This window comes from Pieris napi, chromosome 17, assembly GCF_905475465.1.
Source record: "Pieris napi chromosome 17, ilPieNapi1.2, whole genome shotgun sequence".
Taxonomy (NCBI): Eukaryota; Metazoa; Arthropoda; class Insecta; order Lepidoptera; family Pieridae; genus Pieris; species Pieris napi.
Window position 1 is genome coordinate 4,416,457 of NC_062250.1, and position 22,294 is coordinate 4,438,750.

General features: G+C 31.3%; 1 protein-coding gene across 2 annotated transcripts; it reads left to right on the forward strand.

Annotated features, from left to right (window-relative positions):
* The first annotated feature begins 631 nt into the window (after nt 1-631).
* On the forward strand, nt 632-21,680 carry LOC125058040 (monocarboxylate transporter 13-like). 2 transcript variants are annotated; one of them, XM_047662047.1, is made up of 9 exons: nt 632-869; nt 9,033-9,156; nt 11,353-11,496; nt 12,511-12,777; nt 15,427-15,490; nt 17,615-17,762; nt 18,270-18,414; nt 20,084-20,272; nt 21,204-21,680. In XM_047662047.1, the coding sequence occupies exons 1-9, from the start codon at nt 753-755 to the stop codon at nt 21,320-21,322; spliced, it is 1,317 nt and encodes a 438-aa protein (XP_047518003.1). In that variant the 5' UTR covers nt 632-752; the 3' UTR covers nt 21,323-21,680. The 2 variants fall into 2 exon arrangements, with proteins under 2 accessions (XP_047518003.1, XP_047518002.1); XM_047662046.1 differs by having other exon boundaries at nt 637-869; nt 15,346-15,490.
* The last annotated feature ends 614 nt before the right edge of the window (nt 21,681-22,294 follow it).

Below are 22,294 nucleotides of genomic sequence, written 5' to 3' on the forward strand. Positions count from 1 at the left end.
ATTATTAACTGCCCCCGCGAACCTCGTTTCGCTGATATTATATTTTTACTTAGCCCTCCTAGTGGCTACATACCAATAAATGGAACATTTTGCTATGCTACCCCATAAAGAGTTTACTTTCCGAAATAACAACATAGGTACGATTTAATACTAAATTTTATTTTTATGTTCTCCAATTTTAAATATAATAATAACCTTTCTCAGAGTTCAAGGATGTTAAAAATACATCTCGTATTGGACCAGTGGTTAATAATGAGGAGTGCAAACTAACCAATGGTTGTATGGATTAATAAAGCTTTAATAATAATAAAAAAAGTCATGAGGAACTGAAAATTCTTCAAATCTCGTTTAAGGACACACGAGACGTTTTTAAGGCATTTACGTCAATCCTCAACCAGTTAGAAAAAAGCTAGATAATCCACCTAATTCATAGTCAATTAATGCAATTAATATATAATTCCATTAGTGTATTATTTTTATAGCATGTTTATGGAAGTCACAATCGTGGTCGTGAAATACTGAATAATAAAATTTAACTTGACAGTATTGTGTGTAGGGATGTGAATAACTTCAGTCGGAACCTCATGCTCCATATATTTAAAATGGCAGATACATGTAGTACGCACCGCGCACCAGTCGTCTTCAAAGTCTGGAAAGTTATGTTTTAATTTAATAATGCACATGTAATTGTTTATAATATTATATTATATATATATTATTGTTATAATATCTGTGTCGTGAAATAAATAATAATGGATGAAGCCTTTGCGCATTTGGAAGGAAATAAACAAGGGGATGGAAAAAAGGCAACTGTTGCCCCAGATGGGGGTTGGGGCTATGTTGTGTGCATTGGTGTTGGATTTACATTTGTGAGTATCATTTATTACAGTATTATCACTCTATCGAGTTATATGGTCTTCATTACTTTGTCAGTCTACGTAATATTATTATTACCTAAATAAACATTTTATTGATTATTATTTATTTATTTTATTTATTACAAAAAAATAATTAAAAAGTTTCTTGTACCCATTTAAAATTACAGGACTTTACATACATTTTAAATATTTAAGAGATTATATCGCAAAATATTAAACATACCGAAACGCGACAAAATTAAAGGTAAACTGTTAAAAAAGTGAAATGCTTTTGAGCAGCGTTAATTAATATGTCCAAAAACAGTCTCACAATTAATTTTAGTTTAATTGAATAAGGACCGAATATTTTTTATTAACTAGACATGAAAAATTTAATTATTGAATTGAAAACGTTTGAAAAAAAAACACTATTTATTAATTTAATTTAATTAAAACTGTAGGAAATACGGAGAAGGAAGTTCAGAGTTCCACTTGTAAAGATTCGTAAATAATAAACTGTTCCAATATTTAAAGAAAGAAAGGTTTTTATGGTATTATTCAAACCGTTTATTTTAAATATAGATAAAAATACAATTTCAGATTTAATTCATTACATTTTAATGTTATATATATATATATAAATGAATAGCTTGGGCTGGAGAGCGTGTTTACAGTCTTTTGTTTTATTGTCGTGCTATTGACTGCTGGTATCTTATCTTAAACTAGTGTGTGACTGTAGACATTGTATAGGAATTGTCGTAGAGAAAATGGACCAAAATTAGTACATAAATTGAAGAAATACGGATCTAGGATGCAACACCCAGGTATACATTGCGGTCATTTGAATTGTTGTTTCTACATAATTGAAATTAACTTAAATAGCACTCACCGAAATAGCACAATATGGTTTTGTTTTTTTCGTCAAAAATATAATTATGTAAAGATATGTATTGCTGTATTTTTTATAGAGTACATTCAATATACGTTCATATTTTTTGAGGAGAAATTTAATTTTCAAAATACATATAATAGTAATTATTAATTACAATATATAAACATATTCACTATATCTTAATATTTTAATAGCGGAGATAACATCATTGTAGTAATTATATTACTATTGTTTACTATACAAATAAAATTAACAGTTAACATCCCCTGTTTAGTGTGTCATTGATATTAATGTTTATCTTTATGGCCGAAAATAAATATATAAAATGTAATAGATTTCTATGGATTAATATGTTTATTTCACATCCACTAATTATGTTTTCATGTTGGAATGGTTAAGACTTCGTTAAGAAATCGCCATTACTTTGCTAAGTATAAACTTATTGGATTTGACACATATGAGTAAGCCTCGACTCTATCTAAATCTATGGAAGATTGTATAATGACTATGTGTTTGAGACACTGATGACTGAAAACGTAAATAGAAACGTTGATAATTTCACGAAGAAATTTGTCGGTAATGTCTTAGGAGGGTTAGTTCATACATTTTATATATGGGACAGGAGGCAAACGAATAGGCGAGTCACTTAAAGTTACTGTCGCCCATGGACTGTGTCGCTGTAATACAAGGAGGTTTGCAATTGTGTTGCCGGCTTTGAAGGAACGTGGAACTATCTCCACCATCTGAGATCTTAATATTAATCCAAATGATGTAAAAAGTGTGCCAGTAACCAATCGACGGATTGTAATAGCCATCTGTCGATACAAGCTATCTATGGGAGGTCGTATCGGTGTCTGTGGATAGACCTTTGTATGAAAATGACAGTTGACGAAGCTCGATTTCAACAGTTAATTACTTTAACAGATTTTAACTTACACCAGTATTTTAAATAATAAAAAAAACTGTTTGGTATGTTATAAACATACACATGTATATTTTAATGTTATTTGTACGGTTTTTTTAGTTTATTTTGTTTACATTGATTATCAAATATGAGTAAAAACTCGATAAATCGAACGACAAAGAGCATTTTATCCGTCGCCAAAAATGGATTGTCTTCGTAGGGTTTGGTTATTGGGATGTAGATCGATCGATTGTCACGGTCTGATCACAGATTGTTTTCAATCAGAGATTGGTGGATTGATTATTATAGGGTTCGGGCGTAAGTCGTAAAGGTTCGGTAATACCTGGAATACGTTGGTTCCATAAAGTGGTGGCAAGAAGTGTCTTTAAAAGTGCTTTGACGTGAAACGCTAGACGCCAAGGCGAAACGAGTGGAATTTTGCAATTCGTATAAAAGTATAATTATTAAATAATTCTGATGCAATTTGGATAATAACTCACTTAACTTAAAAATAATAAAGGCTTTATATTCAAAAAGCGTTATCTAGATGTCAATTAATATTCTGCACAGTTTTATCTTAATGTAGTTGAATAATTACAGCAAACTGTTTTACAAATAACGTTTAATTCATTTCTTATTAGGTATTCAAAATTCGCTATTATGGTTATTTGACGATTTGAGTATTGATCTTGCGCTTAGAATGTCTTTACCGTGGGTAAACATATCAATGCATAATTTGATAACAATGTATGGAATGCAATATATAAAATGTATGTGATAGGTCACTATTAGTGCATTACCAAGTCTGCAATCAGATTTGTGTAAAAAAAAAAATATTTTTTTAAGATAATTTTTTCTAGCTAATTATAACCGGAAGTAATAAATAACTTACGTATATGTACAACTTAAGTAAATGGTATTGGTAACCCGGAAGATAAAGCACTACTACCTATTTCTCTTAACAACTTTTTGTATAACATTTACAACAGATTCCAGAAGATGCCAATTAACCTATTTTTGAACATTTTTTTTAAGTTCGTCTTAGTTACTTTTATTCCCATAGCTTGTTCAGTGGTATACCAGTCTTATCCATACATTAGACAGTGGGTCAGGACATTAATTTAAATTAAAACAGTAAAAGTATTCAGCGTGGTAATTGCATATTATGTGATGACAAGTTGATAAACTTTACTAAAATGTACAAGAAAATTATCAATTAACCTTTTATTGTTGGACATTTTCTATCCTCCCCATATATAAGAAAACGGAACTATACCAGCTAAAGTAGGCTGCTAAGTAAGTAGGTACGTGGTTGTCAATCGTAATATTGCTAAGCTAATCCTAGCGGCAAAATGTAACAATTCTGTGGCACCACCTATTCAGTTGGCCTCTGATTACTGCAAGTGTTTTTTTGATAATTTTTCTAGGAAAGTAAAGCATTCTGTGCCTAGCACGTGTCATCGATTAATCATACAGATTTTCTCACAATGCCTTCTCAAATCCTTCGCCTTTTTCATGCCGTTGTATTTGTAAGTTATTGTATTTTTCTGCCCTATTTTTGGAAGCCCTTTAGTTGTCGGTTACATAGATATCTAAGAATCTAAGAGATTTTTCGGTAAAGGGCAAATCTAGAATTCGCATCCCCTTATGCGGGCACAAGGTGAAACGTTTAATTTGTAAGTGTGTTTATAATATCCTAGTAATATTAATGATTAGGATTAATTTTAAACAGTATTTTTCTACTGAATAAAACAGTGAAGCAATGGACTTTTTTCACGCATTTAAGATTCGCTCGTACGGTGAAGGAAAACAGCAAATTTAAGTTCAAAATAATTTATTCATTTAGGTATATTATGTACACTTATGAACGTCAATAAATAAATACATATTAAATGCTTCTTATTTTACAATTACTGCCAGTTCTCAAATCAAGGGTGTAGAACGGACGAGAAGAACTGGCAATAAACTCTCCGCCACTTTTTTAATCGCCTAGTTTTTTGTTTTACATAATATTTGTAAGGAGCTGCAACCATTACACCATGTTCCACATGACATCTTTAAGTAATTAATACGATAAGCCGACAGCCAGATTGTGGGGAAACTGCATTAGATCCAAAGAACCAAAAAAAAAAGCGAGTGTATTCCTCCCTCAAAGGCCGGCAACGCACCCACTAAAATTGGAAGTCTATGGGCTGCGAAGACTGCCCTTTTTGGTCGTCCCGCAAGCTCGTTTGCTTTTATATAAAAAAAAAAGAAAAAAAACATGACAACTAAACATTTGTGATACAGCAAGATCCTGTCAAGACCCCAGGTCATGACTCCCATGACGCCCATGAGCACTAAATACAATGTTTACACTTTTACTGTGCCATATTTTTAATACTTATAATTAATTAGAAATTCATTATTATTTATCATTTGTGTCAATAATTTATATGTAGAAAGTTCGAAATTTATGTAGAATACTTCTAGAATAGCATTATCACAATAGATAAAAGCGATAATTTATTACTAATAAGTGAATGTTGGTTTATGACAATTAATTAACAACATTATAATTATATAATATTGTAGAAAGAATATAATATTTATCGTAATATTGTATTTACAAGTAGTCATAAATCTAATATATAAAATTCTCGTGTCGCGGTGTTTGTTGTTAAACTCCTCCGAAACGGCTCGTCCGATTTTCATGAAATTTTTTGTGCATATTGGGTATGTCTGAGAATCGACCAACATCTATTTTTCATCCCCCTTAATGTTAAGGGTAGTCCACCCCTAAATATTTTTTTTAATATTTTTAGATATTTTTTTCTGTTTTTATTTTTTTATGTTATAACATTAAAAAATACATACAACCCCTAACGTTCACCCCTCTACGATCAACCCCTATTTTTTTATTATAAATGATATACATGGCAAAACGACGTTTGCCGGATCAGCTAGTTACAATATAATATTCTAAGGTATATATTTATTAATGTACTGCGTTTACTGGTTTTTACGACTTTTACATTAAAGTTAAAAAAATATGAAACCTACTTATAAATAATACTATGTAACAATTTGTCAATTATTGTAACTTTTACAAGCTAATACAAGCGCGTTTAATTGTGACTTTTTAAATTGAATGTTATTTATAATATTGTTACTACTATAGTTCATAGTAACTAAACTTAAAAGCCAGTTAAATATAAGAGATACTTAATACTTCTCTTAAATGAGTATATACAATATACTTATCGTAATTAACTACTTTCAACTATTAAACCGTTTAAATTAACTAAGTGTTGAAGGGTAAGGTCAATTCGTTATTTATTTCAGTTATTTTTAGAACCATTCATTGTTGTACGCAAACCACTTAAATATACAATTTAAACCAGATAATTTTTTTGCAAAATATTGCGCAATGGTTAAAACATGTTTTGTTTTGATTGCAAATGATAAATCTTTTAACTTAAGTAAAATGATAAAAAGGATTTTAAGACAATCAATTTTTTATATTTATTAGTAATCATACAGCCAACGCATATTCATATTATAAAACAAAATACCTTGACAATATACAAAGGCAAAACAAATTACAATGATTAACAAAATAAATGAAACAGAAAACATATTAAGTCTTGTACATTAATAGACAAAAAAATGGAATGAAACCTTAAACGAACGTAAATGAATACTTAATATTTTAAAGAAAAAACTAAATTGTTACTGCTAAACAAAGTCAAGATCCTCCCGCTTCTTCAAATATTTCCTCGCATGGTCTTTGGAAAATATCAACATCCTCAAAATTAGTGTCATAGTTAGCTAAATCCTGAAACATTATCTGTCACTTTTATACATAATATCTACACATACGGGTGCGTATCAAAAAAAGGGAAGAATTAACATAAGAACTATTAAAAATGCTACAAAACGTCTTAAAGAGTCGAGTTCGCGCTACGGGTAAGGCTCAAAATCGAAACTTAGACGATACTAGTCCCATCTAGTTGGATTCAAGTTGGCTACTTAATGTTAAGTTAGTTTATTTCGGGGTATTGTTACTAGCGTTTACCTTGCACAGAATCGCATGATACATATAGAAGAAAGTCTATTTCTTAAGTCTGAATTCTGATAAGTATAAGTATCTGCGTCCAATATTTATGTATTTCTGAATTATCGCATGTTTTTTAATTTATTAACGAAACTTAGACTGTACCCTGCAGTTTCTCTCGCGTCAATTCACTTGTAGAATAATTTATAATGTTATGTTCCTTAAGTAATTGACTATCCTTGACTCCATCTCGATATTGCGCGTTAAAACGGAACAATCTTTTTTTCTTATTGCAACATTTGTTGAATACTTGGTTTAGTAGTTGATGCTTACAAATTAAAAGTAAAATAATTCCTCTTTAGAGTGTTAGTGCAGATTTTTTGGAACGAAGTTCCTTATCGCGCGTTGTGAAAGGGGGCTAGACGGAAAAAAATTCTTACGAAAAGTTGTCACGACACTTTTTTGCTATTTGCTATTGTAATACACCGGTTCTCGTTCCATCACCGAAGTTAAGCAATGTCGGGCGAGGTCAGTACTTGGATGGGTGACCGCCTGGGAACACCTCGTGATGTTGGCTTTTTTTTGTAGCGATAAGCATTGCGGTCCCTAGTTTCCTTGCAAAATACAATACCTTTAAAAAATATCTAAACTACGAAATAGGAAATATGCTTATTAATTGTGCCACTTAATTTATATTTAGGTTATTTTACTATTTAATCGCTGCGTAGCACAACGACATCATACTTGTTCCTCTTTTAGATTCCTGGTCTCTAAAAACTTTAATAGACGATGAAATATAAGATTGGTGTCGAGAAAATCTATCATACTGTTATGATACCAATTAACATATAAATTAATCGAAAGGAACTTCGTTCCATCCGGGTGTTCCTTGACACCTCTGAAGTTTTTTTTGTATGAATATAAATTTGATTTCATAATTTAATTAAATAAATTAATTTAATTTCGTTTCCCAAGAACTTGTAAACGAACGTCATTTTGTGAACGGATTGTCACTATCACTGTCTCAATATAAAATAGAAAGAAAGAAAAGAAAAGAAGAAAAAACTTTATTATACACAATATACTGCATATTGCTATTAAGTATAATTAAATTAAATTAAATTGTCTCACAGTCATTAAATGTCAACTTCGAATTTATATACTTTTTTCTAATTTATATTATTGTGACGAATATAATCACGAACTATTATCATAATATTAACTCGTCGACCTACACCTATAAAAATAATCTTTATTGAATTCAATAAATGTTATCCTTGTATGCAATAGATAGCCTTGAATTTTTTTTGGTTTCAACGGATTTTATAATTTTGCGTACACTGTGTAATTAACGGCTATAGTAAAGTATCCGAATCTTTTTTTGTATTCGTAAGTACACTTATTAATATTCTTGATAGGAATATTTTTAAATCAATCATTTTTCTACTGGCCTACTATTTTTGTGCGCTGTGTCATTTGTCATTTTCAACTCTCATCCATGAGGCCGTAGGTTCGATCCCCGGCTCTGCACCAATGGACTTTCTATGTGCGCATTGCATTCGCTGGAACGTTGAAGGAAAACATCGTGAGGAAACCGGCTTGTCTTAGACCTAAAAAGTCGACGGTGTGTGTCAGGCACAGGAAGCTGATCACCTATTTGCCTATTAGATTGACAAATGATCATGAAACACATACAGAAATCTGAGGCCCAGACCTATGGTTGTAGCACCAATGATTTATTTACTTTATTTTAAATATTAATTTGGCTAGATAATATTTATTTTTATTTATTTATTTACACTTCGTTACAATAATTTACAAAATCATACATATAAAAAACAAAAAAAGCAGGTTACATAAGTTATTAGGAAATGGGCGGTTTTATGATTTATCGCTAACAAGCAATTTCTTCCAGGCAACAGTGCATAATTAACAAAAAAACTCATAAACATGTAACTAAAATTAAATAAAGTAAAATCTAATGAAAAAATATAGTAAATATATTATATAAATATAATATATTAATTGTGACTCAATTAACGTTTGGATTAGCTTCTATATATATAAGTAGTAGCTAATTACGATGCAGAAGAAAAATGATCGAATCAGCTTTTAATTAAATTTCAAGAATGACCTCGTCTGATATCAATTGGTAAGGAATTTCATAGCAGGATACTTTGCACAGTAAAGGAGTGAAAGAGTTCAGTTTTATGAGTGCTTTGGTTTAATAAGACACGTTTCGTCGATTCGTTTGCCCACTATTAAATAAAACAAAATGTTACAAAGTTCTTACGTTCGAACTTCTCAACACCATGGAACTATACATTTTCCTTTCATTTTCAGATGCTTGGGTTCGGCTCTTCCAATGCCTTTGGAATTCTCTTCAATAGTTTTTTCATGGAACAAGACGGTGCTAGTGGTCTTCCTCTAGTCATAGGTGTATATAATGGTGCCTTATCAATTGCAGGTAATTAATTCGATTTTATGTAACAATAACGTCACGCTCATTTATCTACTATATAAAAATAAGTCGGGTTTTCCTACCTGACGCTATAACTCCAGAACGCACGAACCGATTTCCACGGTTTTGCATTCGTTGGAAAGGTCTCGGGCTCCGTGAGGTTTATAGCAAAATTCAGGAAAAATTTCAACAGAAAAGCGGGATCACCAAACGAAATGTTACATAAAACGAAGCCATCTGGTGGCGAAACGGAGTTCGCCGAGTTTGCTAGTTTATAGTATAAAAGTCCAAAAGCTAAGTGCAAAAAAAAAGTTGCCAACATATGAATCCAGGATTCGCACTTTAAGATGTTGTCATTGGAGAATGGTAGAAAATTAGTTGATATATCGTTTGCATTTAAGATATTTAAACCTCCAGCTTTAAGTTCCAACCTTCTGTTATGTTTTAGTAATTTAATATTAGTCAAACGGCGTACCCTCTTGGTACCTCAGGCATCCCATCATCCAATTTATCCCTCCTTTCAGAAGAACACGTTTTGGCCAAAACTCACCGATATCCAGATTGAGCATTCTGATAAACGAATCTGGATATCCATAGTTGCTCTCCTTAAACTTTGAAATAAATTCTCCTGTAGTTTATAGAATTACATTTTTGGTTTAATTTTTCGTGTAAGTTGTTTTAAGTAATTTAAGTAAGTCAATATTTAATGTGACAAGCACTTATGCCTATAAGTGCTTGTCACAATAAATATTGTATTTATTTTTTCTTGTATTAGTGTGCCGAGCGTTGGCAAGCTTTTATAAAGAAATGTTTTAAAGCACTCGATTTTTTTGGATTATTTGGAGGTGGTCGTCAATATTGTTCACATGAAACTAATTAAAAAGTTAATTAAAGCGCTTGTATTTGATCGTGAATCTATTAAAGTTGGGTCATATTACATTGGGTTGACCCTAATCTATATTTAAGGTTAACTAATATCTTAATCTACGGAATTAAAAGAGAGCTATGCCATTGTCAATTTCATTTTGCATCTGTCATTGATTGATTTGGCCGAGATATTAGATTAAAATCGAAAAGGGATGACCTAATTTCGGCACATGTTTGATATAGTTGGACAATTAAATTGACGATGCAAATCCAAGAAATATTAACTGGCACATCTCGTGATGTCTCACGTTCTGAAGTTCAGCCCCAAAGTTTATTTATACGTAATATTAGTTCGAAATATATTGATTAAAATACTTTTTATGTAATATATTATACCTCGGTATAATTTTAAATTTGTTGTAATAGTTTATTTATTTAATTAAAAAAACTATTACAACAAATTTAAAAATATATATATAATAAAAATTGGTATTTGGATATGCCAAGTCGTTTAGCAAATTTTGGAAACTAGTTAGGTTTAAAGACGTAACAGACAATAGTCAATTACATGAAAACTTATATACTAAAGATATAATTTATCACGTCGTGGGTAATTGAAGAGCTTCAAGGATCAATTAGCGAAGTAGAACTTGGGTGGATTTTCATTTTGTAGAAGTTGTTTTCAAGTTTGTATATCTTAAAGCCAGCAATTCGGAAACAACAGCTTTTCACAATGAAATATAATAATATAGAAGAGAGTTGGACCAATTGGAGTATTTTTTAAAATTTATTCCATGTGGAAGTTTTTACGGATAAAAAAAAAACGTGCGTATACTTATGTACCTACGTCCTACATGATTGGCGGAACGAGATAAAAGCCTTTTCAAATTTTTTTATCTTTCGCCTTATTCTACGTTTGTAGAAAAACTTCTACAACAATAGAAAAAATTTAGTCTCATCATTTTAGCATTTAGCATCATTTTAGGTAGCTACTAAAAAGGTAGGCTAAGTAAAAAAATCATATTAAGGCGAAACGAAGTCCGCGGGGGCACAATCAATATTGATACTACTCATTTGAACCAACAAAAATTTGAATGGACGATGGATGATGAAAAGTCATATTTTTTATAGAATAAAAACGAAAAGGAGGCTCACCTGATGCTAAGTGACCCATTAACTCAATGCCAGAGGGCTCGCTAGTGCGTCGCCGGGCTTTTTATCGACTAGGTGTCCACACCTGAAACTTTTTATATGACGTATAATATTTACTATAGCCCTAAAGGTTTTTTACATTGTATGAAAGATTTCTACTAAAATTAAAGTATTAATTTCCAGGGTTTTTAAGCGGCATAGCCCTTAAGAAGTATTCGTTCAGACAAGTCGGGTTAGTCGGCGCTGGATTGTTCGTCTTAGGAGATATACTGACAATATTTGTACAAAGGACATATCAACTAGTGTTCACATTTGGAGTTATACGAGGTATATACCGTTTAGATTAAATTAATGAAGTATTTATGAAGATGAACATAGAGGTCGTAGGTTCGATCCCCGAGTGTGCACCAATGAACTTTTATGTGCGCATTTATCACTTGCTGGTAAAGAAAAACATCGTGAGGAAACTGGCATACCTTCAACCCGCGTGTCGGGCACATAAGGCTTATCTCCTACTTGCCTATTAGAAAAAACAAGTGATCTCGAAAGAGCTACATAAATCTAAAGCCTATAAAAGGTCGTATATCCATTGGTTTTGGATAGATGAATTCACTGGCTATTTTGCTCGGCCGTGATTGTAATATAGACTTCCTCGATCCCAAGATTTTCACGTTTAATAAAAAACAAACCCTTCAGTTTTATAATTCTACCGTAGATTCTAAATAAAGTATTTAAAAGATTCTAGATGAACTAAGAAATATGCTTTTAAGTGACAATTCTGTTTAGGTTAGTTATTGTTTTTTTGGTTTACTAATTAATTAGTATATTCTTATATTATTTTATCATTCAGTTATAAATTTATTTAAATTTTAATATAGGAAAACTTCCGAAGAGGTTAGTCTGTATGTAATATAGTTTTCGGGCTACCTATTGGAACGAAGTTCCTTATCGCGCGTTGTGAAAGGGGGCTAGACGGAAAAAATTCTTACGAAAAGTTGTCACGACACTTTTTTGCTATTTGCTATTGTAATACACCGGTTCTCGTCCGATCACCGAAGTTAAGCAACGTCGGGCGAGGTCAGTACTTGGATGGGTGACCGCCTGAGAACACCTCGTGATGTTGGCTTTTTTTTCGTCGTAAGATTGGTGTCGAGAAAATCTATCATACTGTTATGATACCAATTAACATATAAATTAATCGAAAGGAATTTCGTTCCATCCGGGTGTCCCTTGACACCTCTAAAGTTTTTTTTTATTTAAACTTTATCAAAACATGAATATAATCAATTTCAAAATCTATGCAACTAAGACTGTTCATATTTTATCCAATTTATATTCCAGGTGCTGGTTTCGGTGTTATGATACCAGTTAGTTTTACAGCATTCAATTGTTATTTTACAAAGAAACGCACTGCCATGATGAGCGCCAACCAGACAATGAGTAGCATGGCATCCATCACGTTTCCAATTCTAGTAACTTTTCTACTAGCGGAATATGGCTTTCGGTGGACGCTTGCGTTAGTAATGGCTATAGATCTTCATTTATTATTCGCAATGATTGTGATGCATCCAGTTGAATGGCATATGATTAAAGCGCCTGAAGTTAAAGGTAAGTGATAAATTAGACTACATACTATTCTATAATATTATTTGAATCTCGTATTTTTATTATAAGTAGGTATATAATATATATGTTAACGTAAAATTGTAAATACCGTTAGATTGTAATCTATCTCGCGAGATTATAAACTGTCGAAAGATTGCGAGGTGCGTACCGTTTCACAATTTGACGATTTCACTTCGATAGATTATAATCTACCGAATAATAATACGTTAAATTGTAAGCAGTACGTTGAGTTCACAATTTTTCGACAGTTTACAATCTCGCGAGATAGATTACAATCGAACGGTTTTTACAATTTTACGTTGACATATATACATGTGATTTAAATAGTGACGAAGAGTTTCATTGTTAGTTCTCGTCCGTTCCACGGCCTTGATTTGAGAACTGGCAGTAAATGTGAATTTAGAACAGTACATTGTGTTACATATTATATATAAAAAAGTGTGTGTTGTGTACACGCGTTAGAAGTTATACTTCTTTGGCGTAACAATTCTTCGAACACTTTAGAGGCACGTTTTCTTCTTCGAATTGCATTTTTCTTGTCCATTTTAATTGTCACTTTCAATCGGAACAATATAATATGTAATAAAAAAAGAAATTAAATATGATTAAAAAAACTAAAGACTTGACCTTTTGACCAACAAATTATACACGGCAACACAATTATTTCCCTTTAAAAGGTTGAGCTAACCGCAAAGTATCTACATAACTATTAGGTACTGTTTTTAACAATGAATATAAATAAAAATTCAAAGTCGAATTAACTCATGACAAAAATGGATTTGATACACGGGTCATATCAATATAATCAATCAAAAACCAGTAAAATGCAATATGTGATTATGAGGAGACAAATACACTTTATTATTATTGTAATTACATTTTGTCGTTGATGACGTCTTACGTACTTTCTAAAACTCTTATTCCCCCCCCCCCCCCCCAACGTAACATACATAATTATTAATATAAAGAAATTGAAATGTTTACTTAAGAAACTCTTTTTTTTTTAAAGACAATTCACACCAATTGACCTAGTCCCATGCTAAGCTGGTGAAGCTTGTGTTATGGGTACTAGGCAACGGATATACATACATATTATAGATAGATAGACATATAAATACATATTTAAACACCCATACCTAAGCACAACACCAAATGCTCATCACATCGATGTTCGTCTCAGCCGGGGATCGAACCCGGGACCCATAGATTCCTCCTGAACTCTTACCCTCTTGTTAAATTATACGTACCAGCCGGTGTTACGTTCTTAACAGAACATTAACATTTCCGTCCCTGATTCATTCCCAAGGCTTAAAATCAGCAGAATTTTGCAAATTCCGTCTGCAAAAACCAACCAGGTAGTTCTCATTCGTATTCTTCGCGAATATAACAGATTAAACACTACTTATCCAGAGCTTGATATATTCGGTAGTGGGCAGATCAATAAAAAAAAGGTTGCGTGTACTTATGTACGCGCGTAAGAAGTTATACTTCTTTGGCTTTCTTTATTTTTTTTAAATATAATTAATTATTAATTAATATTAATAACAATTATTATTATTATTTAATATTTTATTATATTAATAATTCAATTTAATAACTTGGTATGTTTCATAACCTTTTAACTAAGTAACAATAGGTCTTTGTGAAAAAACATTGCTAAATTTCTTTGAAAAAATAATTAAAACTCCTTTATTTGTTTAAAAGGTAAATGACAAATGTCATTAATCATTATGGTCATTCAAAATTTGCGATCTTCGAACTTCACGCATATTCTATTTCTTTTTACTTGTAGATTATCTTATTCCCATCTCGTTCGCGCACGCTATAATCACACTGCCAACTTTGTGTCACAGTGCGCGCGCAATCGTAAAATTTCACTCTCATCAATTTTTCATAACGCGCCTAAAGAAGTATAACTTCAAAAAAAGAGAATTTATTTAGGTTTTTGCCACTCCTTTAAAAAGTGGGAAATTCTTTACGCCATCATTATAGCTTATCAACCTAATTTTTAATTTTTATTAGAATTTAATTAGAATCGGTGAAATTTGTGGTATTTGTTAAAAAAAAATAAAAACCTCAGCAGGGTAGTCTCAAACGTTCCTTTTTTGATACATAAAAGTGTTTAAATTAAAAATGTCAATTTTAGGCAACCACCCTAAAATTATGAATTACATAAATATATTGATGGATTTTATTAAAGTATAACAAAAAAAGCTGAAGAAATACTATACTTATTTTAAAAGTAGCCTGTTTTATCTATTTTGTTACCATAGACCAAAAATAATAATAATCTGGTAGCTAATCCGTATTGTTAAGCAAAAAATTACTAGTAAAAACTAGAATTGGATGTATAATATTTTTATTGTATTTTTGTAAAATTTATGTTCACCAACATTATAGTATATCACCAACATCAGATAGCTTGTATGACATATGGTGTAAAAAATGCATTATACATGTGTACTTCGATAAATATAAAGGTGTCCATTATGGTTTCGGTTGTGTCATCATTGTGTTTGTTGCTTCTATGTGTTTATCCATCATTTTCAGAACTCTCATCACATTGTGACGTTAACAGTGTTAAAAATAAATCCGAGTCCTTTGACGAAGCTGTTATAAAAATGTTGCCAGATGATGACGTCATTGAGATTAAGAAATCACCTCTCCGTCACGAGTCGATCCAGAAAAGCATTATGTGAGTACAAAGTTAACATTAAAAATATACTTCAAGTTGAGGCTTAAGAACGGGACTTTCTCCATACGCAATTGTGAAAATAAGCGGGCCATAGACGGACCGCATGTTGCAGTCAAGACCGACTGCAATATGCGGTTTGCTCAGGAACTGCTCGAGCGGTCCGTGTATTGCGAATATGAATTTAGTATGGAAACTGCAGATCGCCGTGCGGCGACAGCTTAGAGCAGTCGGTATCGGCTGCAACATGCGGTCCGTCTATGGCCCGCTTTACAGAACGACAACCTAGGCATTTGATTTGAATGATAAATTTTGGTAGTTTCCATAACGGCGTAGGCAAACGTCCTCTTGTCAACCTTATCCCTCAAATAATTGCTAATAACAAAATATAAAATTGAACCTAATTTTATACTTAAAACCTAAAATCGCAAAATATATATTTCCAGTACATCTAAATTTATAAAACAAATTCGTGTTAGTTACACCACTTATAACTCAAGATCGGGTGGACCGATGTTAGTTATCTCTTTTTCGGTGGATTCTTCTCTGCTCCGAATAGCAGAATAAGAAATAAAATATCGGGAAAGTTATCGAATAACAATAAATTAATTCATTAATTTTACGAATGCAAACAGCATGTGGTGCCATCTGTTGACAAAACTACGCATCATTTTACATTGAATTCGTGTCAGTTCGTTCGTTCGTTTCGTTCAATCTTGAGGGGAATGAGGAGATGCATAACTAAGCTTTGATTTTGATCGAAGATATGTGTCCCTCATTAAAAAATGTTGTATTTCAGGAAGTGCTTTAACATGCAGTATCGCAATATTGGCGCTAGAGAGAAGAGGCCTAATGTGTAAAACTGCCATTTTTCTTTCGCAATGGCAAGCAATAAAACATTTCTGTATTATGGAAAAAAAATTGTAATAATATTATATTCTTAATGAAATCCTAAATTAAGTTTAACTAAAGTTGACACGACATTATTAGACTGTTAGGCGGAACGAAGTTAGCCGGCTCAGCTAGTTATTTATAACTGTTATTTAATTTAAAATTCTTCGCCGTGGCTTTATACGTTTTATGGACTAAATGACGTATATGGCTCAAATCAAAATAATTATTCAATATTCTAATCTATGTTTTTGTCACAGCAAAAAACGAGTTATAAACAACAAAATCTTTTAATATTAACATATTTAAGTGATTTAATTAATTTAGCGTTATATGTTATGTTCATTTCCTCCCCTTTATATAGTTCAGGGATATCATGACTGTCTTTTTTACCGTTCACATAGTAAGATAAAATATTTTAGATTATAAAACATCTAATGACACCAATTAAACAAAATTAAAAGGTGAAGTAAGGGTTGTTATACAAAAGTCGAAAACGTCTCCTTTACTTTTTTTATATTATCACGACAATCACTATGGTATACCTGAAGTTCGGGAATCTAGAAAACTTATTAAAAACGTTTTATTTTAGTATAGTTTTTTAGCTAACGACGCAAAAATTATTCATTTTTATATCTTTTGATTGTGTTTTTTTTTTAATTTGAATAAAGTCAGGAAGGTTATGACAAATTTACTTAAATTTAAAGACATTTGATTTCTTATAGTAATTTATACAAATAACATTTATTTACCATTTTTGTCACTCGATAACGTTAATTATTTTGGATAGAAAGATCACGCAATGATCACTTGATCCTTCTCCATGTATTGAAGGATCTCGGGGTATTTTAGTTTTGCTTTCAAACATCTCACATGCTAAAATCAGGGCAGACAGATACTTATGAATATACCTATGTTATAGAAAGAATATACATATGTGAAAATAACATGAGAACTTAAGGAGCGCTAACAAAATTTGTATGAATATTTGTCGACACGAACTGTCATATTCATACAAATTTAGTTTTTATATCGAAGAAGTCGCATGGTAAAGCATCCGCGAATTTACAATGTAAATACATAAATAGTAGTTAGGTAGAAATATAACAAAGCAAAAGATGCAAGGTTGCTTAAACGACCGAAAGGTTTCTATGGAGTTGAAAATATCCACCGAGTCATTTTTCATCACACTTTTAGTATATTTAGTATTACACAAAATTTTATTTTTACTTTCAGAAAAATAATATATGACAACGTAGAACTTGATCTCCTAAAGGACCCAAAATTCGTCAGTACCTTGGTGGGCCTTGGATTTGCCTTCGTCTCAGATGTCACCTACCTAGCCATGGAACCGATGCTCTTATTCTCCTATCAGTATTCCAAGGTAATACATTTGAAAATATAATATTACTGTTCACCTCCATTAGTACCATTTTTTGTTAATAATTTAAAGCATTCTATTTTTTACACGCTTTATATTAGCTTCACCTGTATGTCTGTATGTATGTATGTATGTATGTATGTACATATGTATGTATGTATGTAACCGACTCCTTCGGACTCGATTTTCAACGACGATCAAACTAAAAAGTGAAAAATAATTCCTAATTAAGGCTGAAAATGGTAATGAACAAAAAATACTGGTATTATTGTGAAAAACTTGGGGCGCTCTGTGCCATATTTTTCGTCTACAACCCACGCTTTTTCACAATAATACCAGTATTTTTTGTTCATTACCATTTTCAGCCTAAATTAGGAATTTTTTAAAATAATTGTAGGCATTCCAAATTGTTTAATAATTTAGAAAAACCTTTTCAATACATGTAGAGTAACTTATAATACGTAATAATCAATATTTTGAAAATTATACTTCTATATTCGTACATTTCAGATGCAAGTCGCAACATGTGTAATGGCTGGGGCGATTGCTGATTTGGCTGCTCGATTTTTCCTCGCAGTATTCACTTATTTCTACACTGTCGACAGTAGGAAGGTTTTCTTTGTGGGCACATTTATAACGATGATTTTAAGAATTGGTAAGTTTTTTATTATGGATGGCTCAATTTTATTAGTAGTTATATTTAAAATATATTTTGACTTACTAGCACAGCCAAATAAATTTATATTTAACTGTGCGTACTTAACACAATGAAATTACTTTTTTGATTTTTTCTAAAGTAAATATAATTAGGCTAATTACAATGATTGTACAGTTACCCAATGTTTAAAAAACTTTTTTTTAAATATTTTCCTGATCACTATTTACATAAATTTTAATTGCTTTGTTTTATTATTACTTTTGTCTAAATAACTAAAGTCCTATGTATTTTTGCACTTCGTGCTTACCTTATCCAATTTTTTTTTTGGTTCTGCCTGGAAGAGATCGCTCAAAAGCGATAAGGCCGGCAGTTGCCGGCAATTTTTATATGTCAATTGTATTATATTTCTGCAAGTGTTAGTAAATAAATAATATACGTAAGTCATTAAATCGAACACAACTCAAACGTAGATAGTTTTTTAAATATATTTACCCATAATTCACATAATTAAATTTTTATTGCCTTTTAATTCTTGATATATCCAATCGGAAGCGTCACATTAAAATAATTCTCACGATATATCGTTATCACAAAATTAACTATATGTAACGTATAATAATGTTTTGACAAACTTTTTCCTTGAACGGCTATAAAAGAATAATATATTCGTTAATTATAATTTTATAAGGTTAACAACTAAGTAATTACATATAAAAATAGTTTATTTAAGTTTTTGAAAACAGTATTTACACGTAAGGCACTACTATTCTATGGAGAATAGTGAGACAAATTCTATCCTGAACAAAAAATTATACCGAGAATTAGAAACTGAATTAACGCCATTTACTCCATACGAATACAATTTTCCATCACAGTTATGTAAACGTGTTTCTAACTTTTTATAATATACAAAAAATACCGAAATGGTTATTATATGCAATAGATTGTTGGGGAAGATTTCGGTGTATGGTTATGGTTTTATTTGTATTATTCTTAAAGAGGTCGCATGGAATATTGACAAAATTTACCAAATCCACGCGGGCAAATCTGCGGAATATAGAAATATAAAAAAAATCACTTTTTCTAAAGATGCTTATTTTAATACAACACTCGCAGAAGCTACATATATAAGTAAGTCAATATTAGACCACAATTGAGCTACTTGTGGTGACTGGTCGGACTTGAATTCGTGTATGCGGTGATGTTAGTTATTTCGACTATGTATTTGCGTGTTTTTCCCACGGGAATGTAAGTGCGTGCTCCTATTTCACCATGCCTCCTGCTGATAGAGGACAAATCTTTGTTTTTAATTTATTTTATTATTATAAATTACTTAAAGGAACATGGAACATGGTGCAATGGTTGCAGCTCCTTACAAACATTGTGTAAAACAAAAATATTGGCGATTAAAAAGACTGGCGGAGAGTTTATTGCCAGTTCTTCTCTTCCGTTCTACGTTCCGTTCCCTTGATTTGAGAACTGGCAGTAAATGTAAAATTAGAAGCATTTCATATATATTTCTTTTTTGACGTTCATAAGTCTACATTGTGTTACATACCTATATGATAAAAAAAAATGAAATTATGTCACGCGGAATTGAACCCAAGAACTAGCCAATTCAGAAACTACCATACAGGCTTATGACTTAATTTGTAATTTTTTCCAGTTCTCATACTGTCAGATAATATAACGTATGTCTTCGCGATAACGATAATATCTGGCCTCGTGAGGTGTTCTGTCCAAGTGCTGTTTCCACTTGTGCTGGTAACAGCTGCTCCTGACAGATTTCCAGCAGCTCTAGCCCTCCACATACTATTCTCTGGATGTCTCATGTTGATGGCGGATCCTATGATAGGTATGTATAAATTCCTAGTAAACAAGACTTCAGACTAAAAAGTGTCGGGTTAAAATCCCGGATGGGGCATAAAAACTGATTTTCCTAGGAATTATATTTGCACATTTCATAGTCAAATAAAACTCTCGATCTTACGTCTGTTCACGCGTAATTTGGTCATGTCGTTTTTCATTTCCTTTTCACCTAACTGAGTGTATGTTGCAATGGATCATAGTACGAAAGGACCTCTTATGCATATATGTAAAAATATTTGCATTTTTGTAACTCAAAAACAACTGGGCTAATTTCAAGAATTCTTTAACCATATTATAATATTTTTATTTGAGGACAATAGTCGCTTGCGCACGATTATAATCTTACATTATCCCTTCGTAACATCGGCTAGAGTCTGGCTGATGAAAGAAGATACCGAAAAAGCGCGGCAAATTAAAAAAAAAATTGTATGGTATCCCTAAAAGTTTGATATATGTTGTGGATTAAACTTTCCTGATACTTGATTTTATTTTATTATTTTTTACATTGATAGTAACTGTAATTAAATACTATACCTATTTAGTATTTTACTATTGATACTTAAAATTACTAGCATTGCATGGAAAACTAAAATTACATTTATTATAGAACACAACTTTATTCGTAATAATCAAAATCAGAATCCAAAAAATCAATAAAACAAAGTTTAGGCTATTATACCTGTTAACTATTCGGAAAAATATATACTAGAAATAAAAATGAGTAATTGCATGAAGTATCAAGACAATAAATCATACTAACGTGAGAAATTCAATGACATTCTGTGTTGCCATCCGAAAGTTTTCAAATAATTCAATTATCTTCTTTCATTAGCCAGACTCTATATTTATTTTCATTCATTTATATTTCATAAAAACATATCAGCCGTACAATAATATTCTTGAACTGGGTCTTTCAGGTGTAATATACGAAGCAACGGGGAGTTACGTGAACTGTTTCATAGCAATGAGTTTTTGCTGTTTAGTGTGTATTGTTTTATGGACTGTTGAGTATTTTGTCTATCGTAAGAAAGCGTAATGGTGACAAAAATCAGGAAGGAAATGATTTTAAACTTTTTTATTTGTGTAGTTTGTATATGCTTATTTAATATTTTCTTAATACGTTTAAATCATAGTTAAAGCCCGACCAATAAAATAAAAACCCTGCTCGGGCTAAATTACCTTTGATGATAGCAACACTAAGTTAGTCAAACACTTGCAAATTGACATTTAACACATCCACAGAGTCCTTTAGACTTTATTTCCAACAAACCCTTTATATAAATAACATTCCATAACTGGCTTTTAATATTTTTCGGCATAACTCTTATAACTCATAATATCCATGAATTAGAGCACGATTCGAATCGACACCACACCACACTTTGACAGATGACAATGACTAAAATGTTGCCATTTGAATGTCTGAAGTCCAAAAATCGACGTTATGTGTCTATCAAATCAAAATGATCAAAGAAACGGATGTAATCTGAGGCCAAGAACCATATAGGGTTGTAGCACCACTGGATTTTTATTATTATTGAATAGATTTTCGCAATATAGAGGTTTTTGTTTATTTTATTGGTCACATTTTACACTAAGCCATATTATTTTATAAGTTAACTTCAGTTTTTATGTTAATTCGAATATTGGACCTATGTATGAGGCTCTTAAATGTAATAGTGGTTAATTCGTACAATTCTAGTATTAAGTATAATTAAATTGCAATTCTAAGTTACCTAATTAAATGCTAATAAAACATATATAACAAGAGCTATATCCCAAAGGTATATAGCACGTTAATTACTATATATAATCAAATATAAAGACTATAACTATGTTCATACATATATTACGTGTCATAAAATGTCTTATTACACAGTTCTAGGTAATCATGTCGCTTTTGTCTCAGCGTAAACTATTAGATAGAAAGAGACAAAAGAGTAATGTTGTTAAAAGGAAAAGTGTGTTTAAAATAAACCCGCCAGTACCATGTGTATTCATAGTAATA